The 12,870-nt window shown below is 42.0% G+C and overlaps 1 protein-coding gene across 1 annotated transcript in view; it reads right to left on the bottom strand.

Moving 5' to 3' along the window:
- The window catches only part of FRMD4A (FERM domain containing 4A), a 373,626-nt gene extending 365,201 nt beyond the window's left edge, over positions 1–8,425 (bottom strand). Inside the window, exon 1 of the mRNA XM_049881957.1 lies at positions 8,278–8,425. Coding sequence (XP_049737914.1) covers positions 8,278–8,343 — 66 coding nt within the window. The 5' untranslated portion in view covers positions 8,344–8,425. The remainder of the gene's footprint in view (positions 1–8,277) is intronic.
- Positions 8,426–12,870: the final 4,445 nt, after the last annotated feature.

Here is a 12,870-nt window from a genome sequence, read left to right as displayed (position 1 = left end):
AAGCATCTTGAATCTCTTTGAAAGTCTGGTGCCTAGGAGTCTTACACCATCAGAATACGGTTTATCTTGGGTGTGCCCAAGAAAATATCCAACATCCTTGTCATGGATTGAATTGTGTTCCCCTAAAATATCTGTTCCTCTAAAATATCAATTTGGCTAGGTCGTGATTCTCAGTATTGTATGATTGTCTACTATTTTGTCATCTGATGTAATTTCCCTCTGCGTTGTAAATTCTATTACTATGATGTAATGAGATGGATTAGTGGCAGTTATATTGATGAGATCTACAAGATTATATAGTGTCCTAAGCCAATCTCTTTTGAGATATAAAAGAGAGAAGCGAGCAGAGACACAGGGGCACCTCATACCACCAAAAAAACAGTGCTGGGAGCACAGCGTGTCCTTTGGACCTGAGGTTCCTGCATGGAGAAGCTCCTAGACCAAGGGAAGATTGATAATACGGACCTTCCTCCAGAGTCGACAGAGAAAGCCTTCCCCCAGAGCTGAATTTGGACTACTAGACTGTGAGAGAATAAATTTCTCTTTGTTTAAACCATCCACTTGTGGTATTTCTGTTATAGTGGCACTAGATAACTAAGACAATCCTGTAAGTCAAAATGACAAATGATTCCCCAGTACAAGGTAGTGGCCAGAATGGACAAAATACTTTCAGTGCACAAATCCTGGGAGTTAAATGAGGATGGTTGAGAGATTCTAACTATTACTACTTGCTTGGGTTACTCCATTCTATTGGAATTTTAAGCCTCTATAGCATGGTGAAGAATATTTAATATACTATGGGCTGCCAGAAGAATAAACAAATCAGTCTTACAAGAAACACAACCAGAACGCTCCTTAGAAGAGAGTGGGTGAAACTTTGACTCGCTTATTTTGAACATGACATCAGGAAAGATCAATCACTAGAAAAGAACATTGTGGTTGGTAGAGGATCATTGAAAATGAGGGAAACTCTCAATGAGATGCATTGACACAATACCCAAACCAATGGAGTCAAACATACCAATCATCATGAAGATGGTACAGGATCAGGCAATGCTCCATTCTCTTACAGATAAGGTCTCTATGAGTCAGAGCTGACTCAATGGCCACTAACAACAACAGCAACAACACAGCCTGAATGCAGTTAATAGGCTGCTGTGAAAATTAAGTAAGATAGTGGAATTGCATGTGTGAACAAAAGGATGGTAAGAAATGACATCAAGATCAGGTGCTAGTTTGGATACTACAGAAAAATATATTTTAGACTTTATTCTGTGAGTAAGCAGGAGCCCTTGAAATCTACTTTTGGGGGGGGAGTTATACCCTCTAACCTAGGTTTTAGGAACTTGAGTGATAACAGGATGATGGTAGAATGGAGAGGCAAGGTGTGTTAGAGACAAGGAGAGCAGTTACAAGGTTATTACAGTTGTTCGAATGAGAGATGATTAGGACCAGAACTAGGTCAGGGATGAGAGGGTGAATAGGAGATAATGGCGAAGTATAAATGGTAGGAGGAAGACAAATAGTGTTCCTCTATAATTTCTGAAGGATTGGAGGAAGGATGGTCCTATTAGCTAAGATAAGTGCACAGGAGGAAGGAAAGGTTTGAGAAGATGATAATGAGTATCTGGACATACAGAGCTTGTGGTGCCCAGACATTTTCACCTGGAACTTAAGAGAGGACCAAACCAAGAAACATAGCTCTGAATTCAATAGCAGGCAAGTAACTGTTGGACAAATTATTAGTCTTGTGTGAGGGCAGACGTTCAATAACACAACAATTTACTTCCAATGTGCCTTTTCTCAGGAATTCACTGGAAGCTGGTCTGTAGCAAAAGAGAGATTAAATCTAGAAACAAAGGAAGATGGGTCCAAGAAATGAAGGACTGATCACAGGAGAGATAAAAAGGGAATTTCGGAATAATAGAAAAGAGGAATCTCAAGAAGACAGTCTTGCAAGATAACTAGAGAGGAGCTAGTTCAATTGGTGTAGAAAAATACAGGGCTCCGGAAAGAAGGATGTCTCAAAAAAAAAAAAAAGAAAGGAAGGAAGAAAAAAGGAACAGGTTGAGTACCTGATGACCCTGACCACATTGAGAGGTGCTAAACAGCTGTATTGGAGAGCTTAGAGGAAAATGATAGATGGGTACATAGAATGTTAAGCAAATAATGAAAAAAGGCAACCATTGACCCTTGGAAAAACTATAAAGCTGTGAAATCTAGGATGTGTAATCATACAACGATTTTTCAGCTGCAAACAATATTTTGGTAGTCATAATTATTAAACACTGAATTTTGATTTAAACTGTGATATAACTATATGGAGAAGATAGAGGGGGAACAGAAGTGTGTGTGTAGAGAAGTGGAATAAGAGAGTTAAAGTCTCACCTTTTGGGATGGCAATAAAATGTGAAAAATTGACTACTTCAGAAATAGCACCATTAAGGTATTATTGGGAAATATGGAGTTCACTCCCAGAAGAAACAGCTGAAAGAGTAGTACACGGGGAGCAGGACTCAGTCAGAGGTTGTGAGGAAGATTCTGGAATCTATTGTTATTCTTTCTAAGCTCACACTACTCAACTTTTAAATGTTATGAACATTGCCACACACATGTATTGTTTTGATAACAGTAAAAAATTAAATTATAAGGAGAAGGAGCAACGTTGTAGGGAGTTTGAGGCAGAAAAAGCCAGACCGAGAGCAGTAGGGCGGTAACTAGAAGGTCACTGATGGTCTCAAGAATGCATGCCTGGAACGCAGGCAGCAGGCGCTGGGCTGTGCAGGGGAGAGTCAGAGCCACCCAGTCCCTTACTGCTCGGACAGATTCGCATCTCGATGTTGGGTTATTTAATGTAATAAGAATGCAAGACTTGCTCCATTTCCTCTATTTTCTTTTCCTTCAGTGTGCATTGCAGGGCTCTCAGTCTGTGAATCTGCTATTGGAATGGCTACTGCAAGAAAGCCTTCAAGCTATACCGTGCAACGGAGCACCTTAAATCTTTTGAAACAAGATGAGGATGGACAGACAAAAGGAAACAAGACAAGCACATCAGCTATCACGCAGGTCCTTGCCAATCATCCTGGGGCTAAGCCCTGAAGGGTCAGTCATGCACCTTGTCTGATTTCAGCTTTTGTGCCCTTTACTTTGGTGCAGCATTCTATGTGTGTGTGTGTGTGTGTGTGTACACAGGCACACGCACATGTGTGTTATTTCCTCTCACGAGCCCAGCAGCATAGCCACAACCTGCGGAGCCCTGCAGTGGCAACAACTAATTATGAAACCCCCAGGTCTGATGTGCCCTTTTTATCTCATCTTGGAGAAGCCTTGCATTCCTGCAAAGCCCCCAGTGGCCCTTTGTGATCCTGGAAAGGAAGTGTCAACATGGAAACAGCTGTTTTTGAGATAGCAGGATGACATCCTAATAAGCATGCTATGAGCTACGCAGGAAACCCAAGGCTAATGGGACTCTGATGCAAATATCTTACTAGACAATTAGGCTTACTCGAGAAGTCTATACTCCCTAGCAAGGGTGGAAGGGGGAGGCCTGTTACATCCCCTTTTGTTCTTATTTGGGTTTTTATACTCTCAAACCCTGTGGGATGTCAGACACTCTTCCTGGCTCCTTCCCAGCTCTGGAAAGGCAGTCGAAAGTCACCTTGCTCAGAGGCCCCACCTTCAGGGAAGCCCAGCTGGAGAGCAGAAGAAGTGGAGCCTGCCCCTCTCTCCAGGGACCCATTGCCCTGTCAGCTGCAGAGCTCCAGACCAGGTACCTCCTGCCATTTTGGTAGCAAGCAGAAGAAATGGCCACAGGTTGACATAGTTTAGGCAGGGCAGTGAAGGTTGTGCTCCTACAAAATCAAAAACTCGCAACTCAAGGGGAGAAATTAGATGGTAATCGGGGAGTGAGCTTTAAGGGTAGAGGAAGAAGAAATGAACTTTTTCAGTTAGAACCTGTTATGGGTTGAATTGTTTCCTCCCAAAAGATATGTTCAAGTCCTAATTCCTGTATCTGTGAATATGACTTTGTTTGGAAATAGGGTCTTTGCAGATGTAATTAGTTAAAGTGAGGCCATATTGGAGTAGAGTGGGCCCTAATCCAATAAGACTCACGCCCTTATAAAAAGCGGAGAAAAGGCAGAGACAGACACACAGGAGGCATAGATTGGAGTTAGGCTGCCAAAAGCCATGGAAAGCCTGGGGCTACCAGAAGCTGGACGAGACAAGGAAGGATCTTCCCCTAGAGCCTCCAGAAGAAACCAATCCTGCTGACACCTTGATTTTGAACTTTTAGGCTCCAGAACTGTGGGAGAATACATTTTTGTTGCTTTAAGTTACACAGTTTGTGATAGTTTGTATGGCAGCCCTAGGAAATTAATACGGGCCCTGAAACTGATGCTCTACCCAGGGGAAGGCAAAGGAGATAAGAGAACTAAGAACTACCTTACTGAGTGCCTCCTTTTCACACAGCCCTGGACACTTTCTCTGTATTATCTTTTAATCTTCGCTACAACCCTCTGAGCTGGGCAGCATTAACTCTATTTTATTGATGAGGAAAATGAAGCTGAGAAAGATAAACACTTGCCAATGGTCATGCGACTAGGAAGTGGTGCTGAGTGATTTTGAGACCCAAATCCCTGTGATTTTAAAGCTCACTGTCAATATTCTTTTGGAATATATACATAGGTGGGAAAACTATACGGAAAATCAAGGAAATGTTTATCACAAAAGCCATGGGGCATTCCCTTTGGGGTGGGGAGGAACTGTGATCTGGAAAGGATACATAGAGACTCCTGGAGTACTCACAATATTCCATTGTTCATCTGGGTGGTTGTTACAAAAGGTGTTTGTTTTATAAGTGGTTCTTTATATATATGTATGTTTTATGAACACTTCGCTTCTCACATATATCTTGCAATAAAATATTCAAAACAGGAAAAGAGTCTCTGCTCTTTGCGATGCATCAGGTAGTTTCTTCGGTATTTTTCATTATGGTGGTCTCTGTGATGACAGTGTCAGAGCTCAGATCACAGTCCAGGTAAGAAACACAGGCATCCTAGAGAATACTTCCTTTTGCATGTTATTTTTTCCTGTGGGAGGCTCCCACCAAAAATCAATTTTTCAATTGAAATAAAAATTATTAATTAAAAAGTAAGCAACTGATAAAGGAATTCTGGCGGAGCAGTGACTAAGCCCTCAGCTGCTAATCAAAAGATTGGTGGGTCAAACCCAGCAGCTGCTCCATGGGAGAAAGTTGTGGCAGTCCGTTTCCAGAAAGATTCCAAAGCCAGTTGCCACCTAATCAATTCCTACTCATAGTGACCCAATAGAACTGCCCCCCTAAGTTTTCCAAGGAGCAGTTGCTGGATTTGAACTGTCAACCTTTTGGTTAGCAACCATAGCTCTTAACCACTGCACTTTAGAAACCCTATGGCAGTTCTATTCTGTCCTACGGGGTTGCCATGAGTTGGAATCGACTCCATGGCACACAATAACAACAAGCAATTGATATATACCTATTTAAAAAAAAAAAACCCAAACCCGTTGCCATTGAGTTGATTCTGACTCAATGTGACTCTACAGGACAGAGTGGAACTGCTCTATAGGGTTTCCAAGGAGCACCTGGTGGATTTGAACTGCCAACCTTTTGGTTAGCAGCCATGGCTCTTAACTACTATGCCACCAGGGTTTCCATATACCTATTGGGGTCTATTTATGTAGTATTCTTGTAGATGCTATGGAGGCTACAAAGAAACATAGGATTATTTGCTTTTATGGAATTCAATATCTGGTTAAAGAGGCAGAATATAAGTGCAGGATAAGTTAACTGACAAAATAAAGTCAATGAATTCAGCACTGAGTATCTTCATACCCACAGATGAAATGCTAAAGGAGTTCACGGGCCTAAGAAATGATTGTGAGCTGTCATCAGAAGCTTCACAGAAGACAGAGACGCTGCATTGAGCCTTGAAGGATGCTAGACTTCAGACAGGTCAAGAGGAAGTGGAATGACAGGCACAAAGACACAGTAATGAAAAGGACACGCTCTCCTGAAGAGACTGGTGTTGACCGGTTTGACTGGAGTGGGAAGTTCACACTAGAAAACTGTAGAAGATAATGCATAAAAGAGAGCTTGGCTTTCAACCCCTTTTGTGATCTGTCCCAGACTTTTGTCTAATTGCTTGGATTTGTTTGGATCGTATTATTTAAGGTCAATATCAAATAATGCTAAGGAGGACTTAAGGTGTTTATCAAAGCAGAAGTCAGGGAACACAATGTTGCCTCAGTGGGCTGGTAAATAGCATGAAAAAGAATGATTAAGAAGTTGAGTTTGGGGAGGTTTATCTGGAGATGTTAATGAATAGGATAAATTTTAGAGAGACACTGGATGCAGGAGAATAATTAGGAGGTTATTTCAAGTGAGAGGTAGTAAGGACCCAAATTGGGACCAGGAAATTATGGGTTATATTTACAGGAAATGAGGAGTCTGTGACTGCATTTCTTTCTAAGAGTCATTTGGGGCTTCCAAGCAAGATTGTGGTGGTGGAAGTATTTGGGAATAGGGTAGAGGTAGGGGCAGTTAAGGTCCCTGGGTAGCACAAATGGTTTGGTTTGACTACTACTCTCAAGGTTGGTGGTTGGAACACACCCAGCAGCACTGCGGGAGAAAAGCCTGGCAATCTGGTTCCATAACGATTACAGCCAAAACAACCCTATGGAGTAGTTCCACTCTGTAACACATAGGGTTGCCATGAGTCAGGATTGATTTGACAGAAATGTGTTTGTTCTGGGGAAGCAGGAAGAAGAGAAGGGGAAGAAATTAGTAATTTTGTGGTATTCATAAAAAAATCCCTGATTATTTTTTTTCTCAGAGATGACCAAAACTCACACCAATCCATAGCATGCCACAGACCACCCCCATAAGTGACCCTACCACCACCATCTCCCACCACCCCAGGCAGTGTTGGCTGGACAGAGGATATCAACAGTCAAAGAAACATCCCCACCCTGCTGCTCGATTTCTATTCATGCTTCATAAAAAAATGTGATGGCCTGGACCATAAATCTCCCATCACTGGAAATCCCGAAGGGCACTCTCCATCCTTGACACATTCCTCCTTAAGGCATGACTTCCCGACCTGTGCCCGGATGTATGTGAGTCATTCAGATCCCCATACCCAGCCCTGCAAAGGGCGATCCCTCTGGGACTCCTGCCTGCTGAATTGTGCCTCAATTTGAAGACAAATTGTAAATTAATAAAGAAAAAAAGCCCCAGACTCTCATGTCTGCCAAAACACACCATTCCGAGAAAGATTCCTGAAAGGGGTTCAATGATGTATACTGAAGAAAGAGCCAACCCTCCAAAGCCTTATCCAGATCCCAGACGCAGACTGGCTTGTCCCCAAAATGTAACACAGTCTTCTTTCCGTGGGCAGAGCCCATGTTGTTCTTGGAACGAGAACACCTCTCAGCTGCGTTACCACCTGTGGGCTGCACACAGCCTGGGGTTTCCTAAGCTACTATCAATAGCACGAAACGAACAGACCTATCACCAACAGAAAACTCTGAGAAAAGAATAAGAATTATTATGGTTGGCTTGCAACAGAAATGATATCTCGGTTGCTATAAATGCCAGGGATGTTCAAAATCATCAGAGGAATAGAAGTGTGTCCTTGTCAACTGCTTTCCCTTTAAAAGCGAAATGCTCAAACAGCCTCATCCTGTAAAATCAATTCCTCAGGAACTCTTGATAACCTAATACTTACGAAAGTGGTACAATCCAGGCACTGGGGCATCTGAGGACACGGAAGGATTCAGCTCTGTCCCTCATTGAGCATTCTCTTCCTGAGAAGTACGGTATTTTTATACTCCCTAACCCCCCCCCCCCCCCCTTTTTTTTCTGGAAGGATTGCTTCACGAACAAACAAACCAGGTTCTCCCAGAAAATGCCTATGAAGATGCTTTTGTCACTTCTGGCAAATGTGTTCTATTTCTTCATCCCATTCATTCAGACATTTGCAAGTTATTTGATTTAAAAAGCCGTATCTCCCATATCTCTGCTATTTTCTCTGTATGGACCGTTCTGCCCACTCGAGCATTTAGTGACTTCATGGATTTCTCCCCAGAAGACACAAGAGTAAGAAATATCGACACTGGGTGAGAACTGGACAATCACAGACTAGAATTAGATTCAGTAAGGGGGATCAAATCACAAAGACTTTCGGGGTGGCAGGTGGAGGGTCAATTGTGCATGGAATAGGAAATGCCTTTACTTACAAACACATCCATGAGCAGGTGCTCCAGAGTCACTTCAAAGTCCTCCAGTTTGGCAGCTAATGTCATGATGAAGGTCCGATTGGCTCTCAGGCCCGGCTGACAGCCCAAACCTGCAAGTTCCTCCACTCAAACAACCTATTGGGGTCAAATTTAGTCCCAAAGCAGGGTTGTCACTAACGGAAAGCGGAAACCCTTAAAACAAAGCAGCATCACAGACTGTGCTGCGAGAGCTTTTTTGCCAGAAATTTTAAAGGATTAAAAAAAAAAAAGCTGGCTTAATGGTGCTACGAGACCAGTCTGGGCAGAAAGTGATATCACCAAGTAAAGCCTCCAGACACTGCCTCTGGTTTATAACTTTACAGTCTGAGGTGTTGTGCTAAGTGTGGGGAACCTCGCCACTGGGTGAAAGAGAAAGAAACAGTGAGATGGGGTGCAAAGCAAGAGTGGGAAAAAATGGAATAAACCGTCTGACTCCGATATTTATAGGGCCACATGTTTTTGACTCTAGCCCGCTTCTCAGTTCATTTCTGACCTTTCATAAATGGCTAAACACACTGGAGTGTATTGTGGAACAGGGGCAGTGGGTCCCACAGAAGTTGGCTGTGACCAATGCTAGGGCAATTCACACAGACACACCATCAATAGTTCTTTGTAAAAAACGTATCAGACCTTGTTCTGTACACGATGACAGAAAAGCACATAGTCTTGTGAAAAACAAGGAAACGAAAGTTGTGGGGGTACTAAATTTTTCCTCAGAATATTATTAGCTCTCTAACACTCTCCCCCGTCCTGGTACTCCACGCCTCCTCCTCTGAAAAACTAGATAAACATCAAGGAAAAAATTTAATCTCCTATGTCAACTCCTCAAGCTTCTGCCAGGTAATGAATATCCACTAAATCTTGCAAATAACATTTCTCTTTTTCTGCCTCTAAACTTTGCTTTTCATACCCAAACAAAGACTACTGCTTTGCACAATTTTTCAGGTTCGAGAAACTATCTGAGGAACACTTGGTGGTCAAGCCTGGAGTGGCCTTTCTCGTTTTGGCTGTATTAACCAAAATAGCCTCGGTCTAGCAAGTGAATTCTATCCTATAACTGTTCATAAAACTAGCTGCTGTGGAGCCGACCCAGATTCATGGTGACCTCCTTCCTATCAGAGTAGAACTGTGCTCCACGGGGTTCTCAATATCTGATTTCTTAGAAGTAGATCTCCAGGTTTTTCTTTGAAGGTGCCTCTGGGTGGACATGAACCTCCAAGCTTTTAGTTAGCAGCTGAGGGTGTTAACCACTTGTACCATCCTATAAGTTCCCTAAATTATTTTCAAGTTGTGCCATTCATGGAAACTTATTTGTTGACTCCAAGCAGGGTGTGGTCACTTTTGGTCCAAAGTGACTGATTAGCCATTAAATAGCCAGTACTGAATGCCAAAGAAGAATGTAGCCCACATATAAGTGGAAAAGAGATATAAATTATAAAAAGATACTGCTCTATAATAAAACTTCCCACCTTCTTGTGAGACCTCTCTAAAGTGTGAGCAGCCCAATCTCTCCAGTTCAATATCTTCCCATGAATTTTCATTTTCCTGAAGGAGATACAGAATGGCTTAATCCAGCAGCTAACATTTAAATAAAGCAACTAAAAAATAAAGGATGAAGAAAAAAAAAATTTTTTTGAGTGGGTAGAATTGTCCACTTGAAAGCACCAAAAAAAAAAAAAACAAAAAAAAAATTTAAAAAAACAGATTCGAAGTCTGTCAAAGTAGTTTAGTTTGACAGTTGCTCATAAATTGTACATAAATGTTCTCTGAGTTATGGATTCTATTCTGCTCTTCATCTCTAATAGAGAATTAAAGTGGAGTCCAGGGCAGGTGTCTCTTGTTAGGCAAAAGCACCAGGGAGAGAGAAGACAGTGCCGTGATAGACGGCTTCAACAACCAAGAAGGTACAGAAAACATATTTCCCTGATGGGCAGACTCATACTCCTACCAGGTCTTCCTCCCAGCTAGTGTGTTTGCCATGTCTGAAATAGACTCAACAATCACAGCAACATCAGCAAAGAAGACTCAACACAAGCCGACTCCTGGCCATGAAGGTGCGACCTTTCATTAAAACAATAGCTACCCTGAAGGTACCTGAAAAGCCCAGCGCCTTCTCTCACCAAGTAAGAGATGTGTGCACAGTCCACTGTGTAACCAGAATACTGGGGAGAAAGTGTTCAATGCAATATTGTTCCAACCTCTCCACAATCTTAAGAGAGCTTTCAAAACCAGGTTTTCTTTAGCTACCTTCCTTATGAATTAAATTTGGACAAAATATTTTTAATATCTGGTATTTCATAAAAGACATACTTGTTGATTTCATCAACCCTCTTCTTGGGGTGGAGAAAAGATCACCTGATGGAGAGTGGTTAGTATTTCTCATTTAAGGCAGTCAGTCTTCTAGTCCCAGCAATGGTTTTACATGGTAGATTCTGAGATGATTTCTCAGGCCTTAAGGACAGTCCGAGGCAGTGGCTTCTCTTAGAATATAAACAGCAAATTTCAGCGGCAAGGAAGGTACATAATTTGGACAGAGTGAGTGGTTGGTACTCCAGAGGATTTATCAAGAACATTCTACTTTTAGGAAGCTGTTATAGATTGAATTGTGTCTGCCCAAAATATGTGTTGAAGTCCTAATCCCTGTACCTGTGGAGGTGATCCTGCTTGGAAATAGGGTCTTTCGATTGTTATGTTAATGAGTTCATACCAGTGTAGTTCAAACCTCATTATTTCTGAGTTATATAAGAAGATCAGAATAGAAACAGAGACACAGACAAAAGGGGAAGACAGACACCATGTGAGAATTGTCAACAAGCCAAGATACACCAAAAAACCAAGGAATTCTCGGGGTTGCTGACAAAGGAGGAATTGACTGACCCTGATTTAGACTTTTTGGCTCCAGAATTGTGAGAAAATAAATTTCTATTCTTTAAAGCCACTCACTTGTGGTATTTGTGTTATAGCAGCATAAATACTCTCTTAGAAGAAGCACAGCCAGGATGCTCCTCAGAAGCAAGGATAGTGAGACTATGTCTTACATACTTTGGACATGTTATCAGCAGGGACCAGTCCCTGGAGAATGACATCATGCTTGGTAAAGTAGAGGGTCAGAGAAAAAGCAGAAGACCCTCAACAAGATGGATTAACACAGTGGCTACAACAATGGGCTCAAGCATAACAACGATTGTGAGGATGACACAGGACCAGACAGTGTTTTATTCTGCCATTCACAGGGTTCTTGATGGCACCTAACAACAACAACAGGTAACTTAGAAGCCAATTCGATTCAATGTTTGCAAAGGGGAGACACTAACTAGAAGGCTGCTAGTCTGAATAGAGAAGCGGGAAGTTGGTAGTGAGTATGGATGTCACTGGAAGAGATATTTATTACGAGTTTTGGTGTTAGTAAATGATATGAGTCACATGGGGTAAGCTGGGTACCAAGGAGGCAGCAGGGCCACACCAATCTTAAGGCAGGGAAACCATTACTACACATTACTACAAAGCAAGTTCACTGGTATCAGGGCTTTTATCAACATATGAGAACATGGTAAAGGATGACTCGGGCAGACCTTATGCAGATATTTTCTTAGAAACCATATTCTGTCTAGGTCCCTGGGTGGCACAAAGTGTTAAACGTTCAAATACTAGCCTTAAGTTTGGTGGATCGAATTCTCCCAGAGATGCCTCAGAAGACAGACCTGGCTGTCTGCTTCCAAAAGGTAACAGCCATTGAAAACTTATGGAGCAGTTCTACTCAGCACACATGGGGTTGCCATGAGTCAGAATCGACTCAGAGGCAACTAACAACAACAATATTCTGTCTAGTCAATAGATTTTTGTGTAAATTTTGGAAAAATTTTATTAATGTTCATATCTAATCTGAACATTCATTTGTTCATTCATTTAGCCTTTTGACAAATATTTATTGACTGCTCTGGACCAGATATGAGGATAGGTACTGGTGCTACTAAGATGATTAAGACATGATCTCTTCTTGAAAATCTTACAGTCTAGAGAAGATGTGACATGATGTGCTGATGTAATTTTATACTATATCCTTTCCTGGGACTATGAAAAAAGAATGTGCTTCTTTATGGGGGGCATTCAGTCTGGCTTTTGGAGAACGAGTGAAAGCTTAATGATGAAGGGGGAAAGGAGAGTAGTACTCCACTCCATGGAAACGCTATGAGTGAGAATGAGTCCAGGGCACAGTACAGCTTCTGAGTCTGGGTTTTACATCACTAAGTAGTAGGGGCATTGGCGAGAACATGGTGGATCCTAGGATGAGCCTAGAGACCATGGGGTTTGAGGAGGTGGCTGCCAAGGTCTCAATACTGGAAGCACAGAATCCCGATACCATCCCCAAAATGTCACCTTAACAGTATACGTTTGAGTTGGAAGCAATACCTTTTAAACATTGATCAAAATATGGTGGCCCACCTGTGAACCACCATGCTGGGACTTTCCAGCTGAGAAAATTAATCAGTAATGCACCTGATATTGTAGACAAACACTAGAATTTGTTCTGCATACTCGAATAATAATATATAT

Source organism: Elephas maximus, chromosome 4 (genome assembly GCF_024166365.1).
Source record: "Elephas maximus indicus isolate mEleMax1 chromosome 4, mEleMax1 primary haplotype, whole genome shotgun sequence".
In the NCBI taxonomy this organism is placed as follows: domain Eukaryota; kingdom Metazoa; phylum Chordata; class Mammalia; order Proboscidea; family Elephantidae; genus Elephas; species Elephas maximus.
The sequence above is the reverse complement of the archived record's forward strand: the minus strand, read 5'-3'. Positions and strand labels throughout refer to the sequence as shown.